We start from the raw sequence: 25,583 nt of genomic DNA, 5'->3' as shown, positions 1-25,583 counted from the left end.
GAATATATTTAGTATTTAGTAATTATTCTAAAATTTAGTAATACTCTTAAAATGAGAATATATATATATACATATTTATTCTATTTACCACATGGAAAAAAATCTTTATTTGGAACAGCGATATTTTTTTGTAGAATAGCGAAAACTTTAACTATTTTTGTGAAATATATCGCTATTCCAGTGAAACTTATCGCTGTCCCACAGGTAAATTTTTTTTACCGTGCAAATATTCTAAAATTTAGTATATATATTATACTTTTAAATATAGAATATATTTATCGTATTTACCAAATATTTTAAAATTTACTATATTCTACTCTTAAAATTAGAATATATTTTTAGTATTTAGCAAATATTCTTAAATTTAGAATAATAAGTTATTAATAAATTATTTTTATTTAATAATAATAATAATTTCATTTTGGTGGAAAAAATAAGATAAATTTTTTAAATGCACTTGTGCACATATTCATTTTATGTTTATCATTATCATCACACTCATATATTCGTCATATATTCCCCCTTATATAGTGATGACGAATATACCTTTAGCATATATGTTTAAATGTCTTTTGAAAGAATGAAAAATTTTCGAGCACTGCCCCAGAATAATGTCTCGTGTTTGTCACAAAAATATATATATATATATATATATATATATATATATATATATATATGTATATGAATATACACATATACCATTGAATGCGAAGCATTCTCTTTTATACATTTTTTTTTCATAACTTTCATTCACAAAAGAATTTCTCTTTTTTCTTCTCTTTATAATATATTAAAAAAAAACAAAATTAATTTTTTATTTACACAAACAATTTTAATTAAAAAAAAAAATATATATATATATATATATTCATCATTTTTCTGCTAAAAAAAATTCTATTTTCACTTTTTTATTAAAAAAAAATATTATTTATTTATAATTTATTATTATTATTTATTATTATTATTAAAAATTTTATATTCAATTACTCTCTAAATCTGAATTAGTAAAAATGTTTACTAATTTGAATTAGTGACTCACTTTTTGTTTCTCAATTAGTAAAATTTTACTAATTATTAGTAAATTTTACTAACAAAAGTAGTAAAATTTAACTAATTTAAAAGCAAAAAGTGAGTCACTAATTCAAATTAGTAAACATTTTTACTAATTTAGATTTAGAGAGTGCTAAACTTTCAATTTTTAAATGAAAAAAAATTTTTTTTTTTCTATAATTATTTTGTTTTTTTTTCGGTGTTTTTTCTCACATGATTAATAATAATAATAATAACAGTTATTATTATTAAAAAAAAAGAAAATCATAGGATAAATATAGACGAGACCGATAAATTGCTACTAATCCTTTTTCATGAATATTGTCCTTGATCACTAATATAGTGGAGGAGATAAACGTCATTTCTGGAATACAATGTATATTATATATATGTATATAGAAATAGAAGAGTTGGGAGCGCGAGAAGTGTCGGTAAAAGAAAACAAATTTATTTTCCTCCACTCTCGAGTATAGGATGGAAAATAATAATAAAAAATAGTCACTTTGTATAAGAATTGCGATTGCTTTAGTGTAAAGATATATAGTGTTATTTCAATTATTTTGTTAAATTTACAAAATATTTGGCTAATTTGACGAAATATTTAGCTAATTTGTCAAAATTTATTTTTTTAATTTATTAAAATGTATCGTCACATAATTTAACAGAATCTTTAGTTAATTTAAGAAAATATTTAGCTGTTTTAACTAAATAATTAGCATCGTTTGGCTAACTTAACTAAATAGTTGGTTAATTTATCGAAATTTACTTTACTTAGTGTAATAAAAAATATATTGTCACTAATTTAACAGAATCTTTAGTTAATTTTACAAAATGTTTGACTGTTTTAACTAAATAATTGGCATCGTTTGGCTAAATTAACGAGATATTTGGCATCCTTTGGCTGAATTAACGAAATATTTGGCTCTTTTAACTAAATATTTGACTAAATTAACTAAATATTTTGTTAATTTCTCGAAATATATTTTACTAAAATAATAATTTGTATATATCTATCGATAATTTAGCAGAATTTTTTGTTTATTTTCCAAAAATTTAGGTACATTAACTAAATATTTGGCTAAGTCCACTAAATATTTGTTTAATTTGTCGAAATTTAGTTTGCTAATGTAATATAAAAACATATCGTCACTAATTTAATAGACTCTTTATAGTTAATTTTACAAAATATTTGGTTAGTTTAACGAAATAATTAGCTAATTTGTCAAAATTTATTTTGCTGATTTATTAAAATATATCGTTACTAATTTAACAGAATCTTTTGCTAATTTAAGAAAATGTTTAGCTGTTTTAACTAAATAATTAGCATTTTAAGTTAATTTTACAAAATATTTTGGCTATTTTAATTAATTATTTGGCATTATTTGGTTAAATTAATTTAATATTTAGCCATTTTTTACTAAATGTTTGGCTAAGTTAACTAAATATATGTTTAATTTGTGGAAATGTCTTTTACTAAAGTAATAAAAATATATATCGTCACTAATTAACAAAAATTTTAGTTAAATTTACAAAATATTTGGCTGATTTGACTAAATATTTAGCTAATTTGACTAAATATTTGGCTAATTTTGCAAAATGTATTTTGCTGATTTAATAAATATATCGTTACTAATTTAACATCATTTTTAATCCATTTGACAAAATAGTTGGCTATTCTAATTAAATACTTGATATAATTTGGCCAAATTAACTAAATATTTCGCTACAAATTTGACCAAATATTTTTTTACTATTGTAAAATTACCATAAAAATATGACTAACATAATGCACATATTACATATATATATATGTATAATTTGTATTAACAAAAAAAAATCGTTTTTTAATTTGCAACATTTTCTTGACGTTTAATGTTTATACTTATCTAGAATGAAGGTCGCATTTGAAACGCATGTTCATCTCAGTTATTCATATTAACGATTATATAAAATAATCTTCATTCGTGTCACGGTCGCGAATGTATATTTTCGTGATAAACATATTTTCTTGTAATAATATCATAATAATTCATTTAATATAAACTGTATATCTGATTTTTTTTGGTTCTTCAACTCTTTGTAAATTATTTTTTCAATATTATTATTATTATTATTATTATTATTATTATTATTATTTATAACAAAAATATTTCATTTATCGATCAATAATTTTTTTTTATATATTTTATACATTTGTAAAATTTGTAGGAAAATTTTTGATTTTGTTTAATTTTTTTAGTTTGAGATTTTTTATATTGGCCGTGATTTATAGTAAAATATATATATAATAATTATGTAAGTTAAGTTGGAAAAAAAAATTTAGTGGGAGTTGCCAATTATAGAAAATTGCATTACATCATCAATAAAAATCGTTCCATCCACACACACACACACACACACACACACACACAGTGTGCAATATAAAGGCGTGTCGAACAAAAGTGATTACTAATAATACACTCTCATTTACTTTGTTGTAAAACTTTATGTCTTCATTCGTCATTCAGAATTTTATACATATGTAAACAAACATCATAATTTGCACTAAAATCTCTATAATAGGAAAGAATATTTTCTTAAAAAAAAAAAAAAATTAAATAAACAATAAATTAAATTTCCGGAAAATAATCTTTAATAATCAAAAAATTTTTTGCTGTTAAATAAGAATTTTTTTTTTTTGGTTTTTATCGAGTTTTTTATAATATAATTTTTATTTAATAAAAAATTAATTATTAATAATGAATTCTTATTATAATTAATATAATTGTATTTTTTATAATTGTAATTATTTTATTAGTAATTATTATAATTGTATTTATTATAATTGTAATTAATTATAATTGTATTTTTTATAATTGTAATTAATTATAATTAATATAATTGTATTTTTTGTAATTGTAATTATTTTATTAGTAATTATTATAATTGTATTTATTATAATTGTAATTAATTATAATTAATATAATTGTATTTTTTTATTATTGTAATTATTTTATTAGTAATTATTATAATTGTAATTAATTATAATTAATATAATTGTGTTTATTATAATTGTAATTAATTATAATTAATGTAATTGTATTTTTTGTAATTGTAATTATTTTATTAGTAATTATTATAATTGTATTTATTATAATTGTAATTAATTATAATTAATATAATTGTATTTTTTGTAATTGTAATTATTTTATTAGTAATTATTATAATTGTATTTATTATAATTGTAATTAATTATAATTAATATACTTGTATTTTTTATAATTGTAATTATTATAATATACAATATTATAATCAATATTAATAATCCGCAATATGTCGAAATGGCCGAATGGTTTTCCTACTGGATTTTTAACAGCAAGGACCGGGGTTCGATTCTTCATAACTGAATTTTTCTATTTCATAATTTCATCAATTAATTAATTTTTAAATTTAAAATAAAAATTCTTTGATAATAATTATAATTAATACCACAATTATAATTAATACTTAATATAATAATTATACTAAATATTACAATTATAATAATTAATACTTTATAAATTATAATATAATAATTATAACTAATATTACAATTATATTTAATAACTAATTTCCATAATAATTATAATTAATAATACAACACTTAATTAATATAATAATTATAATAATTATAATTATAATCTACAAATTAAAATTAATATTACAATTATAAAAATAAAAAATTATTTGATTAAAATAATCAGATTTAACTTTACGTTAAATAAATATTTACTTGAACCAAATAATTTTTATTTGAATTAAATAAATTGTATTTGAACCAATAATATTTTTTTTCGAGAAGGAGAAAGAGAGAGAGAGAGAGAGAGAGAGAGAGAGAGAGAGAGCCAAAAATTACTTTTTGAGTGTTGTTAATTATAACCGTTTCTTTTTTTTAAATAACGTGAAAATAATTTATATTTAATCGCACAATATTTGTAATTCATTTTTACATTTTTATTTGTTCTACAATATTTATAGTTGATCTCGTAGTTGATAAAGATAAGTCAAAAGGAAAATGACAAAAATAATCATGTATAATATTAGAAAGTTATTTTTAACTACTTAACGAAATTGAGCATTTTGTCTATTTTGTCTATATCAAAAAAATTATTATTATTTTAATATTTTTTATTATTATTAGTATTATTATTATTATTATTATTATTATTATTATTATTATTATTATTATTATTATTATTGCAATTATTTTTATTTATAATATTAATTTTATTTATTATTTTTAATTGTTATTATTATTTTTTTTTGTGTGAAGAAAATTATTTTTATTATTATAATTATTATTACTATTGTTATTATTAAAGTTATTATTATTTTTTTTTTCATACTGTTTATTGTTTTTATTGTTTATGCGAGAAAAAATAAGTCATAAACTTTGAGGTTTTTGTGGTTATATTTATATATTTTATATATTATATTATATATTATTTAAATATATAAATGTAAAAATATGTAAAATTTCGTGCTTTATCTGTGCGCTTTCAAGCTTCCGGGATCCATTTGAACCGTGTTAAATTCCCTTGAAATATATATATATGTATAGTGAATAGTCAATTGCTGAGTGCATTTACAGTTGTTAATGCATGACACGCATGCCTCTGCACGTGAGTACTATAATGCGAAACAAAACAGTACATATTGTTATACATGTTGCATATTTTCTTTTATCCCGCGCCATATAGCATATATATATATATATATATACTCTCATCATTATAAAATTATTTTTATTATAGTATATATTGCAAACTGTAACAAATTTCTTATTTTCACCTTTTGCCTCGACGCATAAATGGTGGAAAAATTATTATTATTATTATTATTTTTTTTTTCTTTTTATTGAACAAAAAAAAAATAATTAGGTGGTATTTGATTTTTTATATTTTTTTTTTTAGTAATACCGAAAAAGAAAATTAATAATAAAATAAAAACTAATAAATATAACATAATAAATTATAAATAATTTTTTTTTTAATTTATTATAGATTATAAATAAATAATAAATAGTAAATAAAGAAAAAATTTTTGTTTAATTTTGTAATTTTGAAATTTTTTATTGAAAATCAAAATTGACATTAAAAAAAATAGTTAAGCAACAAAACAAAGAAAAATAATAATAATAATAATAATAATAACAAAAGTAATTAAAATATATTTAATTATAATTTATTTAAAAAATTATTTTTTTATAAAAAATATACACGGAATTTTGAGAAGTGCGTTCACATTTTATTTTACTTTTTTTTTTTCTATATTTCTACAGTTTATCGCACAGTATGTAATATCTTATCACACACATATTCTGAAATAAGATGCGAGATGCCACGGGCCACTATATATATATAATATTTATTCGTGAAAGTGAAGAAAGTAGATTTGAAATTTCAGTTACATTCGTCAATTTCCTCTTCACTATGAAATGCGGTTACTGTATAAAAATAGTCATTTTAATAATAATAATAATAATCATAAAAATTTTTTAAAAAATCATAATAGTAAAAATAAATAATAATAATAATAATAATAATAAATAATCATAAAAATTAAAAAGAAAATTATAATAGTAAAAATAAATAATAATAATAATAAAAATATTTATTTATTTATTTGAAAAATAGTAATAATCCTGAAAATAAAAAAAATAAATAATAATAATAATAATAATAATCATAAAAATTAAAAAGAAAATTATAATAGTAAAAATAAATAATAATAATAATCATAAAAATTAAAAAGAAAATCATAATAGTAAAAATAAATAATAATAATAATAAAAATATTTATTTATTTATTTGAAAAATAGTAATAATCCTGAAAATAAAAAAAAATAATAATAATAATAATAACGTAAAATTTTTAAAAATCCTCTTTCTTTTTATTTTTATATATAAAAATTGGTGCGATTTTCGCTATCTAATATAAAAACATTTTAATGCCATGAAAGAAAAAGGAGAAAAAATCAAATATTTAAATTATTTACGAGACAAGAAAAGTAATTATTGTCTATTATTATTATTTTACAGATGATAGGGGGACTTAAATAACAGATTTTTTTTTTTTTTTTTTTGCTCAAAACGTTATAATTTATTGGAGAAATTATATTTCCTTCACTAATTGAAATTTGGTATTAAACTTTCTTTATTATTATTTTTTTTTTTCATTCATATCATAATTATAATTTCCTATACTGTAAATTAATTTTCTTAATTTAATTTCATCATTCCGTTTAAACTTTCATTATATTTTACTATATTACTATAAAAATAATAATAAAAATAATTTTTTATTTATTTATTTATTATTTAATAATAATAAAAATAATTTTTTATTTATTTATTTATTATTTACTAATAATAAAAAATAGTAAAAACAAATAGAAATATTATATACTAATACTAACAATAAAAAAATTATAATAGAAACAAAATAGTAAAAATAATAAAAAAAAAATACTAAGAAAAAATTAATTAATTAAAAAAAATTTTATTTTTTATTACAAATACCTATTTCTATTATTTAAACGTTTTTAAAAAATGTATTTACTTTATTTTTTATTAAAAAAAAAAAAAAGTGAAATTTTTCAAAAAATTACCCCGCAAAAAAAACTTGAAATTATTTCAAACTATTTTTCAAAAATAGAGTAAATTAAAGAATTTTTTTTTATTTTTATTATTATAATGAAAGATAATTCGTTTTTAACTTATCGGCGTAGGTTATTAGCCCTTTCAAAAAATTTCTTATCAAATTTTAAAGATTACACATTTTTTAATTCTTATCTTTTTAATATATTATATTTTCCCTAACTTAACACGATGAGAGATTATTTTCTCATCTCAAAATATTAGTTTTGCTCTGAAATAAAATTCATTTCCTTATTTTTATTTTTTTAAACCAAATTACTTTTATAATGAATTTTTTTACTGCTAAAAAAAATTTTATTATTATTTTAAACAAGAAAAAAAACAATTTTTTTTTTATGTACAGAAAATATTATTTTCTTAAAAATAAAAATTAATTATATTTAATAATAAATATAATTATATAAATAAATATATAATATTATTATTACCCGTAATATTGATTTCCGTATTATTATTATTATTATTGCATTAATATTAATTAACGCACAGTCAGGGGCACTTGAAGGGGACGACCTTCCAATATGCAACCCGCCATGCACCAACTCACTACCCTTCCATCACTCATGTAAACAATGTTGCATATATCCTGCGTACAAAAAAAAAAAATTCCTTTATTTGTCTCCTAATTTTCTAACCTCACTTTATTGACGAAATAAAAATTTTCTCATCTTCTTTGAGGTCCAACTCCCCCCCCCCCTAAAAAAACACAGCTAAAATTAACCCCTTTTTCATAGGGGGCTGCTTGGGAGGGGAAAGAAAAGTTATTTATTTCTTTATAGGAACGAAAAAAAAAAACATTACAAACTATCCCGGGCAACATTTGGTACAATAATTTACGCTCCTGGATTGTGCGCGCAATGTGTGTAAGAGAGAGAGAGAATCACTTGATTATTGAATTGATATCAAATGTAAAAGAGTGAGATACAACTATTCAGAGTGAACATAGTGACACAAAGTTTGACAAGGCAACCGCGAGAGGACGAAGCAGCAGCTCGTTCGCTGTGTTCCGCCAGTCGTCAGTGAGACGCGGCACTCCGCTAATGCGAGTGAGTGTGTCCGCCCAATCGTTCGTACGTTCGTTCTCATCATCAATTTCATTTCCCTTACACACATCCATCGTCCTCCAGAAATAATTCCCTTTCCCCCCCACCACCACCACCAACCATCACAATTCACCACCTCCCGCATATAGATATATATTTTTCAAAAAACCTTCATTTTAAAAAAAGGAACGTACACAAACAAAATACACTCACGTCACAAGATAGTGTTTAAAAAAAAAATAATTTAAAAAAAAAAAGTGAAAAATTTTTTTTTTTTTTTTTTGTGTGTTGGTGTTTCGTGTACTAACAAAACGGGATAATTCGTCTGCTCCCTGTGATCTATCGAGGGTTACCGTCTCTGTCCCAATACCCGCACCATCATCATCATCAGCAGCAGCAGCAGCAGTGTGTTTCAGTCTGCGCGAAACAACAACCTCGCCAAGATGGCCGCCGACTCGGGAATGGAAACGTGTCCCTCCCCAGAGATCGCGGACTCCAGGAAGCGTCCACTAGATTGTGATGTTGAGAATGGCGCAACCAAGAGGTCACACTATGGTTCAGGTAAATTGTCAAAAGTGAAAATCGAAAAAAAAAGAATTAAAAATACATAACCTAGAAATAGAAAAAAAAATTATTTTTCAAGAACAAAAAAAAGTGCTGTTTTTTTTATTGTGAAAAAAAATTGTGAATCTCTGAAGGCGGATATTTTTTTCTCTCTCTCTCTCTCTATATCGCGAGCGCGCGGCCTTCAAGGAAGTTTTTAGTGCGACGTGAAATTGACGTGTTATGTCACTCGCACACGCCTTCGAATAGAATGAAGCAATGACATTCGCTCTCGTCCGAGACTATTTAATTCAATGTTTTTCTACACCTGAGCTTTCGATTTTTCTCCCCCTCCCTTTTGCCCCTTTATTTTTTTTTTTTGTTTAATGTGCTTTTACTGTTATCTATTTTTAGATTTGATTCGTGTTTCTTGCTCCAATTTCACTGTGTTTATTTTTTCGTTCACTAAATTCATATAAGTGATTTTTTTCAAAAAGTAATTTTTTCGGTATTTTTTTTTAACCTTAATGATTCTGACGTGAAAATAGTTCCGTGTGAGTGAAGTAATTTTAATTTGTTTAAACCAATAATATTGGAGACAGAAATAAAGAAATGAAAGGTAAATCCTCAATTATTGTGTCCTTGAAAAGTTTTTTTTTCAAATAGAAAAAAAAAAATATTCGTTATTTTTTTTGTTAATTTCCCGATTTATATATATAATTTACCGTAAATCAATTTTTCTTTGAATATTATTTGAAAAAAAATGCAATTTTTCGTCTCTTCGATTTATGGAAATTTTTTGACCTACATAATAGAAAAAAAGAAAACGTTTTTTTAAATATCGTTTTCCTTTTTTAGTGAAACTCCTACACTTTAATATTAAAATATTCTTTTCATTCGAATTTGGAGTTACATTCTCGGAATTTTGTTAAGCCTCGGGAACTATGTATTTTTTTTCGAATTTATTAAATGTGTGCCACGTCGCATCCTAACACCTGTTTGTTTTGAATTTGATGTTTCTCTGTGTATGTGTGGGCGTTTGGATTGGTCGTTTTATAATGGAGTACATGCTCGTATGACTCTGCAGATTTTATCCTCTCTCTCTCTCTCATCTTCCTTGAGGTTTGTTCCTGACACGAAAGATAGAGAGAGAGAGAAGGAGGAAGAGAAAAATTTTCTTCCGGGCCAGCGGAAAATCGTTTCTCGGTCGGTGAACCCCTCATGAAAAAAAATACCCTTTTTTTTATTCTTATTTTACAAAAAAAAAATTAAGTTTTTAGGTTATGATTAAAAAAAAAAATGTTAGGTTATGTTTCGTAATTAAAAGTTTCATTTCCTGGAAGATGAGAGAGTGATTTTTGAATTTTAATTATAAAATAAAGATATAATTTATAGTGTAGGGAATAAATTTTCCCCAGGATCGGAAAATTGAAGCCCGGGGAGAGAAAAGGGTTGACCTGGGGGCTAGGGATGTGGCGCATTGGTATCAAGTTGTTGGGCACCGTCGTTGCAGCGAGGTCGCGGGTCAAGGTCGAAACGACTCGGTACACGACACGCACACATACACACAGGGGCTTCCATCTGTCAAACAGCTGTTTGTATTTAACGACACGACACGACACTTTGCGCTGCTTGCCAACTGCTAATTTGTCATTGAAAATTTTTGCAAAGATTCTCTCGTTAATTGTATATATATATTATTCGTCGCGATTTTTTTTTTCCGTCAGTCTATAATATCGATTAAACTTTTTTTTTTCCCGAATTATTTTTTTTAAATATTGCGCCATAAACTTGTATTTTAATATTTCATTTCATATATTTTTTAGTATTTAATTTTTATTAATTTTTTTGAATTTTAATATAATTTTTTGAAAATAATTTAGAAAAATTAAAACTAATTTTGAGGTTAGGAATCGTGAATTGAACTACGTGAGTCAAAAACGAGGTGGTAATTTGAAAAATTGGAATAAATTTAAAAAAAAAATATTAATATAAATAAATATTTTATTATTTTTTCTTTATTTCTAATTAGAAATAAAGAAAAAATAATTATTTTATAAAAATGGAATATAGAGGTTTGCATTATGTGTAAATATATGTATATATGTGACTGATAGTGAACTTGACTTGATTCGTTTCAGGTTTCTTATCATTTATGGTTAGAACAAAAATTCTCCTGTTTCACTTGTTTTGATTGAAATACACATGTGTGTTGGTTATTGCTATTTATATATATTAGGTAATAAATTAATGTTTATGATAAAATGAGGGAATCAATTTTTTATTTTCTTTTTTTTGAGGAATATTTTTTTTTTTTAAGAGAGAATATTTTTGTATTTTTATTTTATTATATTATATAGAAAGTTATAAATTTATTAAGTGATTTTACTTATATATTGCTCGTTTGCGTTGAATTTCTCGGCGATGTTATCTATTACCATTAGTGATGAGATTATTCATTTTTAACGTTGTGTAACCTCGGAGTCTAGACTTTTGACGGAAAATAACACGTATTTAGTTTCTTTGATTTTATTCATTATTTTTATGGTTTCTTTGATTTTATTCAAAAAAAAATTTAATAGTTTCCTTATTTTTATAAATTTATTTTTGCTTATTTATTTTTTTTATTTTATTTATTTATTTATCAAGTTAGAAATTTTTTTTTTTTTTGATACATTTATTTTTATAAATTTAGTTTTGTTTGTAGATTTTTTTTTTCATTTTAGTAATATCTGCTTTTTATTTCATATAATTATAATTATTTCCTTGATGAAAAAAAAAATTGGTGCGTTTTTTTTTTTTAATTTTACGAGAATTTACGCGATTTTTGCAAAAAAAAAAAAAAAAAAATTTCGCAAAAAATTTTGTCCTCTATTTTTGGATTCAATATCATATCTATCACACGCGTACTTTCGTAATCCAGTAAATTTTCTGGCATTTGCAAAATGGAGCGAAACAAATCTTGAAAGGAAAATCAATAATAATTTCTCAAAATTTTCTCGTGTGTATATTTGTGTTTTATTTATTATACAAAATTTTCTAGAAACGTTTCCAAAATTAATTTATTATTATTTTTATTATTATTTTTATTATTATTATTTTTATTATTATTATTAATAATATTATTATTATTAATATTATTATTATTTTAAAGAATAAATTTTTGAAAATAACCAAAAAATTATTCTTTGCATTTTTTTTTCATTAAATATTGATTAATTACAAAAATTATTATTTATTTAGTTTTTTAAAAAATTAATTAATATGACAAAATTATTAATTTTTTTAAAAAATAAAATATTGATTAATTAAAAAAATTAATATTCGTTTTTTTGAAAAAAGGAGGTTATTTTGTTATATGTTTTTTTAATTTTCATATTTTTATAAATTAAATTTTCAAAAAAAGAAAAAAAATAGTTTCTTTTTTTTTTTTTTGAAATAATTTATTTTCGGTGATTTCTAATAATACCAAAAATTGACTAATTACCTAATCAATAATCACATTATGTGCATCAATTAGAAAAAAGAATTTCTACACACATACATACATACGTACATGCATCTTTTCTGTTGAAATTTCCACTTACAAAACTGATAGAAACATTTCGGAATCAATAGAGAAGGCGTGTTTACATATCGAATGATTGCGCAATTTGACCTGGAATGCATTTACAGTTTTGCACGTGTAAAACGAAAATGATGTTACTATAATAATAATAATAATAATAATAATAATAACAATAATATTATTAATAATAATAATAATAATAATAGTAATAATTATAATTATAATAATAATTAGTATTATTTTTATTATTACTGTCATAATATCAGCGTTTCCTCTATTCCCCCCCCTCCCCTCATCCTAATGGGTAAAAATTTCTCCATCGTGAAATATTATTTAAAAAATAATTAAAAAAAAAAATAAAATAAAAATTTACGTTCGCCTCTCTTAAGTGTTTATAAATTTATTTTAAATGAATGCGGCTTTACTAATATTGCCTCGTCTAATTAAAATTAGTAAATTATTTAATGATCCTTGAAAAGCAAACGATAATTTAATATATATTATATATTACAAATTATGTAAAAAAGAAAAATGAAAAAAAAGCGTGTGAACATTTTTTATTTATTTTTTTCTATTGGCGGAATATTAATTCAAATAATTAATTATTTATTGTTTATAATAATAAATTTTAGTAATAATTTTTTTTGTATTTAATATTTTGTTTTTAATATTATTTTATTATTTATTATTTAATTTTTTTCTATTTAATATTTTGTTTTTAATAATTATTTTATTATTTATTATTTGATTTTTTATTTAATTTTTTTTTTCATTTCAATGATGTATGTGATTTTATTTATTTATTTTTGTTTTATCTGAATTTTATAATTTAGAAATAATATTTTAATTTATTGTTGAGGGATTTTATTTAAAAATTATTTTTTTACAATTATATTATTAATGACTTTATTATAGTTAATTATTATTGAATAATTAATATTAATTATTAATTATTAATTTTTAATAATTAATATTTAGGATAATAATAATTTTTTATTATTTATTTTAATAGAATTTAATTTATATTTAATATTTTTATTTTATATTCAATTTTAATATTTTTTATTAATAATCTTTAATTATTTATTATTTATTATTAATTATTAATTATATATAAATATATGTTGTAAAGTTTACTTTTTAAGAATGTTTATAATTATGCAGATTATGGAAATTGTAAAGGCCTGAAAAGGTATACAATGAAAATAAACTCGAAAATAAAATTATTATTATTATTATTATTATTATTAATTATTTATTATTTATTAATAATTATAAATTATTTATTATGATATAAAATTATATTATATAATAAAAAAAAAATAAAATAATAACTATTTTTTAAATACCTTTACCGAATGATAAATTTAGAAATTTATAAAAAATATTATTTTTTTATTATTATTCAATTATTATTAATTATTAATATTATTGATTACTTAATATTTTTCCTTTTCTTGTTTTTGGTATTCTGCAAAATAATCTCATGTTTTCGATTATTAAATTGAAGTTTATAGTGAATTTTATTTTCAAATTGCAGCATTAAATTTTTAATGTAACTTTTGAAAAGAATTCTTGCAATTGGAACCGCAGAATCTTATATATATATATATATATATATATATATATGACGTTTATTAGCATAATATTGAAAAGGTTATAGAAATAAAACTCAGATTTAATCGTACGTATATAAATTCTAATTGAATGTAATTTTTATAGAATTTATTTCGATTCGCTATACAAAAAAAAGTCTCATTTTTAATTATTTTGATTAAAAAATCTCATATTTCAAATTAATAATATAATAATAATAATAATAATTTATTTACTCTCCCTACGTAGCAGGGTTTGAGGATCCAATTACAATTGTTCTTATATCTAAATAATAATAATAATAATAATAATTAATAAAAAAAAAAATTCTATTCTATACAGAATTTGACAAAAATTATAAATAAATTAAATATTTAATTTAATTATTTATAATTTAAAATAATAAATTGAATTTTCGATAGGAATTAGAAAGAATAAATTTTTGGTTTATTATTTTTTCGAAAAAAGAAGAATTATTAAATGTATATAATTTTTTGATAAATTGATATTATAATTAAGTTGAATTTATTTTGAATTAATTTGATTTGTGAAAAATAATTTTTTTTTTCTCGATTTACAGGAGGAGATGGCACATATCATCTCAAAGTTTTGGTTCCGGGGGTGGCGGCTGGAGCCATCATTGGAAAAGGAGGAGAAACTATTGCTCAATTACAAAAAGATACGGGGGCTAGAGTCAAGATGTCGAAATCCCACGACTTTTATCCTGGTAATTCTTCTTTTTTTTCCTTTTTTCTCTCTATTTTTTTTTCTCTTTTCCTTCTTTCTTCTTTTTATTTCTCGAATATATATATATATATATATATATATATATATATATATATATATACACTTGTCACAATATAATCTTCATCCGATTGCATAACGGTAATTAAAAGCAACTCTTTCAACAGTGATATACGTAATTATTATTAAATTAAAATTAACTATTCTTTAATCGAAATATAATCTCGTTGCATCATTCGATTCTTTAATATTTTTTTTTTCTTTCTAATCTTTGTAACTCTTGTGATAATATTTGTAATATTATTGTTAATAATAATAATTTACACCGTTTACTGTTTGATAAATAATTGTAGGATTTTGAATAATAATAGTAATAATAATAATGGGAATAGTTATAAAAAAAAGAAAAATAGGAATAATAATAGTAAAAATAAGAATATGTAATAATAGGTTTAATAATAGGAATAATAATAGTAATGATGATGATGATGATGATTCTTTGTATTTTCCAGGAACCACGGAACGAGTTTGTCTAATCACTGGCAGCATCGAGGCTATTATGTCTGTCATGGACTTCATTATGGAAAAGATTCGCGAAAAACCGGATCTTACGACAAAAACGACAGTTGATTTTGATTCCGGAAAAGCAACGGCTGAAAGGGACAAGCAGGTATTTATTTATTTTGAAAAAAGAAATCATATTTTTCGTTTCGAGAATTTTTGTTTTTTATTTAAGATTTCATTCATCATTCATTTTTTTTTTTCCAAAGAAGGATGCAAATTTTTTTCTACAAATCGATTTTGCCAGCTGAGAAAAAAATTTTCCTTTTTAAAATAAGGGATATTTAGAAGAAAAAAAATTACTATTTTTTATTTATTTATTTTATTATTTGGGTATTTATTTATTTTATTATTTGGGTATTTATTTATTTATAATTTATATTTAATATTTATTAATTATTTATATTTAATATTTATTATTAAAAATAACAATTTTTTTTTCTAAAATTAAATTAAATTTCTTTTAACAATAAAGGCAAATTTTATAAAATCGAATTTATTGATATTGAACGATAAAAATTGAAAAAAAAAAATTAAAAAAATAAAATTGAAAGATAAAAATTCGGTTAAATAAAAAATTATTCCGAAAATTTTATTTAATAAAAATTTGAAATTTTTTTTGAATTAAATATGAAATTCGGTTGAATAAAAATTCTTTTTCGCACCAAAATTCTGTTTTCTAATTTTCAATTAAATAAAAATTCAACAATATCAAATTTCAAAAAAAAAAAAAATTGAATAAATAACTGGAAAATTTGATTCGTTATTTTTAAAAGAATTATTTATTACTTGGACTATTTTTTAGAATTTTTTTTTTTGTTTTCTTTAAAAAAATGAAGAAAAATAGCATTTTTTTATATTACAATTGTCTTAATGCGGAATTACGTAACACGATAGTTGTAAACAAAATCCACAAAATCGTGAAAGATGAACGTTGAGAGGATCTCTCATCTTTCGAACAAAAAAATGAGATGCTGCCTTTTGTTTCATAAGAGGAAGTGGACTCTTCTACAATATTAAGTGTTGTAATTAAATTTTTAAAAAACCAGACGAATGACAAAATTTTCTCTCTCGGAGAGTTAATAATAATAATAATTATTATTTTAAAAATCACAGCTCAATTTTATTTATTATTATTATTATTATTATTATCGTTACATAATAACTATATTTTATCATTTACCGCGCAATTTCAATTAATTGACATTTCCTATATATTTATTCACGTAATTTGTCATTTTATATTTACGCACACATTTCACGATTATATTTGTAAATCTAATTGGTTTAGCGTCGCATAATGCTATATATATATATATATATATATATATATATATATATATATATATATATATATATATATATATATATATATATATATATATATATATATATATATATATATATATATATATATATATATATATATGTTACCGATGGTGGTTTTAATTTTTGATAAACTCAAATGACGAGGGATTTATATTTCAACTAATTGACAAATGAAATGATAATAAATATTTGAAATTTTCGCTTTGTTTGCGAGTGGGAAAATTTTTTTTTTTAGTTATTGTTGTTTGGAAAAAAGAAACTTTTCATTTCATTTTATTGTTGAAATTTTTTTTTTTTTGTTAATTATTTATTAAAAATGTTTTTTTTTCAATTAAAATTAAATTACATTTTTTTTTTTTTTTTCTATAAAAAACGAACTGAAAATTTATTTTCATTAAAATTGAATTTGTTTTCATCGAAATTAAACTGAAATTTTTTTTTATAAAAATAGAATTTGTTTTCATCAAAATTGAAATAAAAAAAAAATGTGTTTTATTTATTTTTAAACGGATTTTCAAAATGAAAATAAAAAATTTGTTTCGCAAAAATTGAATGAAAAAAAAACGAAGCTGAAGTTCGCAAACGTTTATAAAAAACGATTTTTAAAGAAATAATTTTTTAAAATGAAAATTTTTTTTAATTTTTTGCATAAAAAATAATTTTTTATAATTTGTTGATTAATGAAAACTACATGAAATATTTTTTTAGGCAAAAAATTATAAAATTTTTCATTTTAAAAAATTATTTCTTTAAAAATCGTTTATCATAAACGTTGCGTACTTTAGCTTCGTTGAAAAAAATTAGTTTTGATATAAAAATTGGATGAAAAAAATTTCTTTTAATTTTTTTTTTTTTTTTTATTAAATAATTGAGTATTGTTGTCAAAATATTTAATAACAATGGATCAATATAATTTCAAATATGGATAGAATTTTATTCTTCCTTTTTTTTATTTTATTTTTCCTTTTTTTATTTTCTTTTTCCTTTTTTTTTATTTTCTTTTTCCTTTTTTTTTTATTTTCTTGTATCTATTTTTACTTTATTTTTGTCTCAAAATGAAAAATTACTAAAAAAAAAAACGAATTTTGATTTATTTAATAAACATAAAGACGAGTTAGTATTTTTTTTTTTTTTTTTTTTTGCAAATTCTGTCTATTAAGTTGTCTCAAATTTCACTGTGGCACTTATGCAAATGGAAAAACGTTTGAATATATTAATACAAGTTCTAAAGTGTAAAATCTACATGCGTTCAAGGTAGACTGAAAATGATATTTTAAAACGTATATTTTCTCCCATGATGATTATTATTATTTTCTTAAGGATTCTGTCTGCGCGTCTTGAGAGAGAGAAAGAGAGAGAGATTTTCTTTTTTTATTAGCAGGATCAGATTTTTTTCCCCTCCATTTTTCTTCTAATGCATCTTTTTTTTAATTAAAATTCATTTTTAGAATTAATTTTTTTTTAAGCCAAAATTTATTTTTTCGAAAATACAAAATTAATGAAGCAGTAATTTTATTTAATTTATTTATTTACATCATAAATTATTTTTCAATTCATAGTTTGAAATAATTATGTAAATTAATCGTCAATTAGAAAACAACAATTTGATTTTATTGTTAAATATTTTTTTCTTTTTTTTTTTTTTTATTTCTTTTGCTTGTTTCTTGAGCAAAAACTTGATTTCAATCTCTTTTAGTTTCAAGGTATTTTATTTCCGGAACTTACACATTATTAAACGTTTGAATTTCGCATATTTTCAATTCATAAAACGATTTGAAATTCATTTTCCTTTAAACTTTAATTTTTTTCCTTTTTTTTCAAATTTTTGATTTCGTTTCTTTTTTTAATTTATTTTTATTTTCCTTTATTTTATTTATTTAATTGACGGGACAAATTTAATTTCGATTCTTATTTTAATATTTTATTATTGTCATTCTGTATTTCATTTTTTTTATATATTTTATTTTTTGATTTTTATTCTTTTTGTTTTGTATTTTTTTGAATTTTGGTTTTTATTTTGTTGACGTTTATATTTTAATTTTAATTTTATTTTTGTTTTTAATTTTAGTTTTTATTACAGTTAATTTTGTTTTTATTTTAAATTTTTATTTTATTTTTATTCTGTCTTTAATTTTAGTTTTTTTTTTTACAATTCCTATTCTTCTATTTTTTATTTATAAATAAGAATTTTTTTTTCGTTTTTCATTTTTTTTTTTATGCAAATCTTTTTCTAAGGGAGGAATAATTGAGAAATCTGAATGTCCCAATGTGTCTAATGTAATTTGTAATAAATGTGTGGCGACAATCATAATATGAGCACGACCACTTTATATATATATATATATATATTGAAGGGAAAATTAAATGCGTCCAGTGGGAGCAATGAAGTCAGAGAGTATATGAGACTTTTGCTTGTTAGCAATGACCCAGTTAGAATAGGCTTGTATGGCTAATGATCAGAAATGTGAACAATTCAAAAATACATCGCGCGCTTTTGACCTTCGAAATCTCTTAATAGGGTTTAAAAAAAAGGACATTTGCATCCTTAAAAAAAAAAAGAAGAAGAAATGAAAAAAACGGAATTAATTCATTTTACGTGAATCATTTACACATTTTTAATCGTATTTACCATTTTTAGTCACTATTTTTTTATTTTATTTTTTACGCACAATTTACTGATTTTTTTTTCCCCCATAATTTTTCACTCCGTTAAAATATAAATTTTGCTCTCAATTTAGATTTTTTTTTCACTCTGAATTTTATTCTCAATTTACTAATTTTTTTTTCCCTCTATTATTTCACTCCGAATTTTATTTTCATAATTTACTAACTTTTTTGCCATATTTCGAATTTTGCTCTCAATTTAGATTTTTTTTCTATATTTTTTCACTGCGAATTTTTCTCTCAATTTATTGGATTTTTTTTCCTTTTTTTTCAATTTTGAATTTTAATTTCAGTTCCAAATTTTCGGTTGATTTTTCTTTGTTTTCTTGGTACAATTTTGCATTTAATTTCTGAGTGTCTCAATTTTTTTTTTATCAGCTCTCAAAATTTTCTTTAGCTTAAAAAAAATTTTTTTAATTTTTTTTTTCTTTTTAGTCTAATTTTCTCTTTTTTTATTTTCACTTTACTAATAATAATCGTTATGATGATCATATCCTTGATATTTTTTTTTTTTTTTTTTTATTGCGAAAAATAATAATCTTCCTCATCGACACGCGAAGCCTCTTTTCATATTGTTCATCATCAATATTAGAAACACCTTCGACTTGATTTTTTTTTATTGCACAAATATATAGATATAGATATATATATAAAATTTGAATACTCGTCATTCGAGAAAATAAAGCGTCAACAATGCAATTTGCATGATAATCAATAGCTATTACTATTGAATAAAACTTGATCGCAAAACTTTGTATAACAAATCGGAAACAATTTTAGCGAGAATAATTTTTTTTTTCTTTTGTTTTTTTTAATAAAAATTGGTAAAATTAATAATTTAATGTAAAAATAATGAGAGAGATAGAGAGAAAAGTGATTTTTTTGAAAATAATTTTTTTTTATTTATTAAACAATAGTAAATTTTTATAAAAAAAAAAAAAAATTCCGAATCTCAAAATAAAATTATTCAAACGAATTTTCATTTAGACAAATTTTTATATTGCAAAATTTGTAATTAAATAGAAATTCTGTTAAATGAAAAATTTTTACTTTGAAAATTAGGTTAAATATGAATTTTATTTCGTATAATTTGGTTTAAAATAAAAATTTGGTTAAATATGAATTTTACTTTATAAATTTCGGTTAAATAAAAATTTGGTTAAATATGAATTTTACATTAAAAATATCGGTTAAATAAAAATTTTTTAAAATAAAAATTTTTTCTACTAAAATTTAGGTAAATGAAAATTCGGCTAAATAAAAATTTGGTTAAATATGAATTTTACTTTAAAAATTTCGGTTAAATAAAAATTTTTTCTACTAAAATTCAGGTAAATGAAAATTCGGCTAAATAAAAATTTGGTTAAATATGAATTTTACTTTAAAAATTTCGGTTAAATAAAAATTTTGCTAAATAAAAATTTTTCTACTAAAATTCAGGTAATTGCAAATTCGGCTAAATAAAAATTCATTACTGCAAAAAAATTTAGTTTTCTTCAAATTCAGCTGAATAAAAATTCTGTTAAATAAAAATTCTACTAAAAAAGAATTCAATAAAAAAAACAGTTCTTTGTTATACAAAAATTCAGTTAAATAAAAAAAAATTTCGCAGTTCAAATTCTGTAAAATAAAAATTCTTTAGTTTAAAAAATCTCAAAATAAAATTATTCAAATGAATTTTCAATTACGAAAATTTTTAAAATTGCAAAATTTGGAATTAAATAGAAATTCATTTAAATAAAAAATTTTTTATTCAAAAATTTTGGTTAAATATGAATTTTATTTCGTATAATTTTGTTTAAAATAAAAATTTGGTAAAATAAAAATTCTTTGGCACGAAACTTTGGTTAAATAAAAATTTTGCTAAATAAAAATTTTTTCTACTAAAATTCAGATAATTGCAAATTCGGCTAAATAAAAATTCTTTGATACAAAAAAATTTATTTTTCTTCAAATTCAGCTGAATAAAAATTCTGTTAAATAAAAATTCTACTAAAAAAGAATTCAATAAAAAAAACAGTTCTTTGTTATACAAAAATTCAGTTAAATAAAAAAAAATTTCGCAGTTCAAATTCTGTAAAATAAAAATTCTTTAGTTTAAAAAATCTCAAAATAAAATTATTCAAATGAATTTTCAATTACGAAAATTTTTAAAATTGCAAAATTTGGAATTAAATAGAAATTCATTTAAATAAAAAATTTTTTATTCAAAAATTTTGGTTAAATATGAATTTTATTTCGTATAATTTTGTTTAAAATAAAAATTTGGAAAAATAAAAATTCTTTGGCACGAAACTTTGGTTAAATAAAAATTTTGCTAAATAAAAATTTTTTCTACTAAAATTCAGATAATTGCAAATTCGGCTAAATAAAAATTCTTTGATACAAAAAAATTTATTTTTCTTCAAATTCAGCTGAATAAAAATTCTGTTAAATAAAAATTCTACTAAAAAAGAATTCAATAAAAAAACAGTTCATTGTTATACAAAAATTTAGTTAAATAAAAAAATTTTCGCAGTTCAAATTCTGTAAAATAAAAATTCTTTAGTATAAAAAATCGAGAATCTCAAAATAAAATTATTCAAACGAATTTTCTTTTAGTAAAATTTTTAAAACTGCAAAATTTGGAATTAAATAGAAATTCACTTAAATAAAAAATTTTTGATTGAAAAATTTTGGTTAAATATGAATTTTACTTTGTATAATTTGGTTTAAATAAAAATTTGGTAAAATTAAATTTCTTTGGCACAAAACTTTGGTTAAATTTGAATTTTACTTTATAAATTTCGGTTAAATAAAAATTTTTTCTTCTAAAATTCAATTAAATGCAAATTCGGCTAAATACAAATTCTTTGATTTAAAAGAAAAATTTAATTTAATTAAAATTTTGTTAAATAAAAATTCTTTAAAACGAAACTTTGCTTAAATATGAATTTTACTTTAGAAATTTCGGTAAAATAAAAATTTTTTCTTCTAAAATTCAATTAAATGCAAATTCGGGTAAATACAAATTCTTTGATATAAAAAAAAATTTACTTTAATTAAAATTTTGTTAAATAAAAATTCTTTGGCACAAAACTTTGGTTAAATATGAATTTTACTTCATATAATTTGGTTTAAATAAAAATTTGGTAAAATAAAATTTCTTTGGCACAAAACTTTGATTAAATATGAATTTTACTTTATAAATTTCGGTTAAATAAAAATTTTTTCTTCTAAAATTCAATTAAATACAAATTCGGCTAAATACAAATTCTTCTTTGATATAAAAAAATTTAATTTAATTCAAATTTTGTTAAATAAAAATTCTTTAACATAAAAATTTAGTTTAATTCAAATTCGGCTAAATAAAAATTCTTTGATAATAAAAAAAAAATCCAAATTCGGAATAATAAAAATTCTACTAAAAAAGAATTCAATAAAATTTTGTTACAAAAATTCAGTTAAATAATTAAAAAAATTTCGCAGTTAAAATTCTGTGAAATAAAAATTCTTTTTGAAAAAATTTAGTTTAATCCAAAGTTGGTTGAAGAAAAATTTATTTTCTATTAATATAATTAAAAACAATATATTTTTTTTATAATGAGTTATTATAATAAATTTTTGTTAATAAAAAATCAGTTTTTATTTTTCTAATAATGTTTTGTATTTAAACTTTTATTAAAAAATTGTTATTAATTTTTTTCTGTGTGTGTTTTCTGTTTTTTTTTTTTTTTAGGTGAAAATTCTAGTACCAAATAGCACAGCCGGAATGATCATTGGAAAGGCGGGCAATTATATAAAACAAATAAAAGAAGAATCGGGATCGTACGTTCAAATTAGTCAAAAGGCAAAAGATTTGTCATTACAGGAACGTTGTATCACCGTTATTGGAGAAAAAGAAAATAATCGCAATGCTTTACTGATGATCCTGGCAAAAGTTGCTGACGATCCACAAAGTGGAACGTGTCTAAATGTTAGTTACGCAGACGTCAGTGGTCCTGTTGCCAATTATAATCCAACCGGAAGTCCATATGCTCAAGCCCCCACGAGCACACCAACATATACATCCACCGCAGGTTTAAATACAGGTTTGTGATTTATTTTTATTTTTTTCAATAATTATTATTACCATTTTAAATATTGGCGACAAATCACTTTTAATTAAAAATTCGTTTTTTTTTCTTCAAAGTAGGTATTTTGAATTTCTTTTTTTAAAGTAAAATTTTCTTTTTAATGTATTTTTCTGTTTTTTTTTTAATTTGGATCGAATTTTTTTATTTGTAATTTGTTAAATTTTGTATTTTTTGTATTTTTCCTTTGTATTTATTTATTTTTATTTATTCTATATTTTTTTTAAATTTATTGCAATTCTATTTATTTTATTTATTTATTGAAAATTTACTCAATTTTCTTTTTATTTTTCTTTCGGTTAAATTTTTAATATAAATATTTTGCCTTCTATCTATTTTCTCCTTCATTAAATTTATTTATTTCTATTTTTATTTCTTTATTTATTTGTTTCTTTATTTGTATATAAAAAAAACGTGTCTTTTGGTAAGAAATAAAAAAAAATATATATCTATTGGAAAAAAATTGACATATTTTGTATTTAATAATATTTTAATTGAAAGAAAAAAAAACTATTACTAATATAATTGAGAAAAAAAAATTCCTTTTTGTTTAATGAAATGTTAATTTTTCTCGTGTCGATTAAATTCTATAGATTAAAAAAAAAAATGCGGAGATTAAAACATATTTTCTGATAATGTGAATAAATTATTTAAGCAAAAAAATTGCAGTTAAATTTATCAGCGATTAATTTATCTTCACATTGAATTCGTGTTTTTAGTGAATAACATTTTCTTGAAAAGGAAATATCCACGTTTTTCAAGCGTATAATAATAATAATTATTTATTGTTCTTTGTCCGTAGATAATAAAAGAAGATATATATTGTTTTTTCTTTGTTTTTGAAAATTAGTCGCGTGCAAGAAACAAAGCAAAAAAAAGTACTTAAACTTAATCTATAACAATCATTCACTTTAGAGTTGAAATAAATTATTAATATTCTTTAAACTTGGGAGATTTTTTTTTTTTTTTTTGAATTACAAATTAAATTTTGAAATAAAAATTTGAAAATTACCAAAATTTCTTGATTTTTGAAAAATGAAATTGGTAAAAAAAACAAATATTTTTTTGAATTGGAAACAAATGGTAAAATTAAATTTTTTTGGAAAATGGCAAAAAACAAATATTTTCTGAATTAGAAAAAAAATTGTGGATTTTTTTACGTAAATTTTGAATTTATTTTAAAAAATCGGTAAAATAAGCATTTTTTTGGTAGTAAACAAATATTTTCTAACGTCATATAAATTTATTTATTTGTTCTATTTATTTCTGAAAAGAAATTTAGAAATTAGAAGAATTTTTCTGTTTTTGTTTTTCCAAAAATTAAAATTGTTAAAAAACAAAATTAGAAAAAAAAGGGAAAAATTAACAAAAATATCTCAACTTTCACAAATTGAAATCAGCAAAAAAAAAAAAATATTTTCTGAATTAGATAAAAAAAATTTCTTAACAATTCAAAAAAATAAATTAAATAAATAAAATCGGGAAAAAACAAATATTTTCCGAATTAGAAAAACAAAAAATGGAAAATTAATAAATTTAAGTTTCAAAATTTAAAATCGGTAAAAACAAAAACAAATATTTTCTGAATTAGAAAAAAAAATTCTTAACTTTCAAAAAAAAAAAAGAAAAAAAAATTGAAATCATGAAATAACAAATTTTTTCATTCTTTTGGTTTCTAATTCGAAAAATTTGTTTT

The 25,583-nt window shown here is 20.3% G+C and overlaps 1 protein-coding gene across 3 annotated transcripts in view; it reads left to right on the top strand.

Annotated features, from left to right (window-relative positions):
• Nucleotides 1-8,691: 8,691 nt before the first annotated feature.
• LOC127281431 (RNA-binding protein Pasilla) overlaps nucleotides 8,692-25,583 on the top strand; it is a 36,326-nt gene continuing 19,434 nt past the window's right edge. For all 3 annotated transcript variants that reach the window (XM_051305147.1, XM_051305148.1, XM_051305145.1), the window contains exons 1-4: nucleotides 8,692-9,331; nucleotides 15,058-15,204; nucleotides 15,734-15,891; nucleotides 23,494-23,845. In XM_051305147.1, coding sequence (XP_051161104.1) covers nucleotides 9,214-9,331; nucleotides 15,058-15,204; nucleotides 15,734-15,891; nucleotides 23,494-23,845 — 775 coding nt within the window. In that variant the 5' untranslated portion in view covers nucleotides 8,692-9,213. The remainder of the gene's footprint in view (nucleotides 9,332-15,057; nucleotides 15,205-15,733; nucleotides 15,892-23,493; nucleotides 23,846-25,583) is intronic.

The sequence above is a fragment of the Leptopilina boulardi genome, unplaced genomic scaffold (genome assembly GCF_019393585.1).
Source record: "Leptopilina boulardi isolate dan_hultmark-lab unplaced genomic scaffold, ZJU_Lbou_2.1 LbouV2_266, whole genome shotgun sequence".
NCBI lineage: Eukaryota > Metazoa > Arthropoda > Insecta > Hymenoptera > Figitidae > Leptopilina > Leptopilina boulardi.
This window is presented reverse-complemented; position numbering and strand designations above follow the sequence as displayed.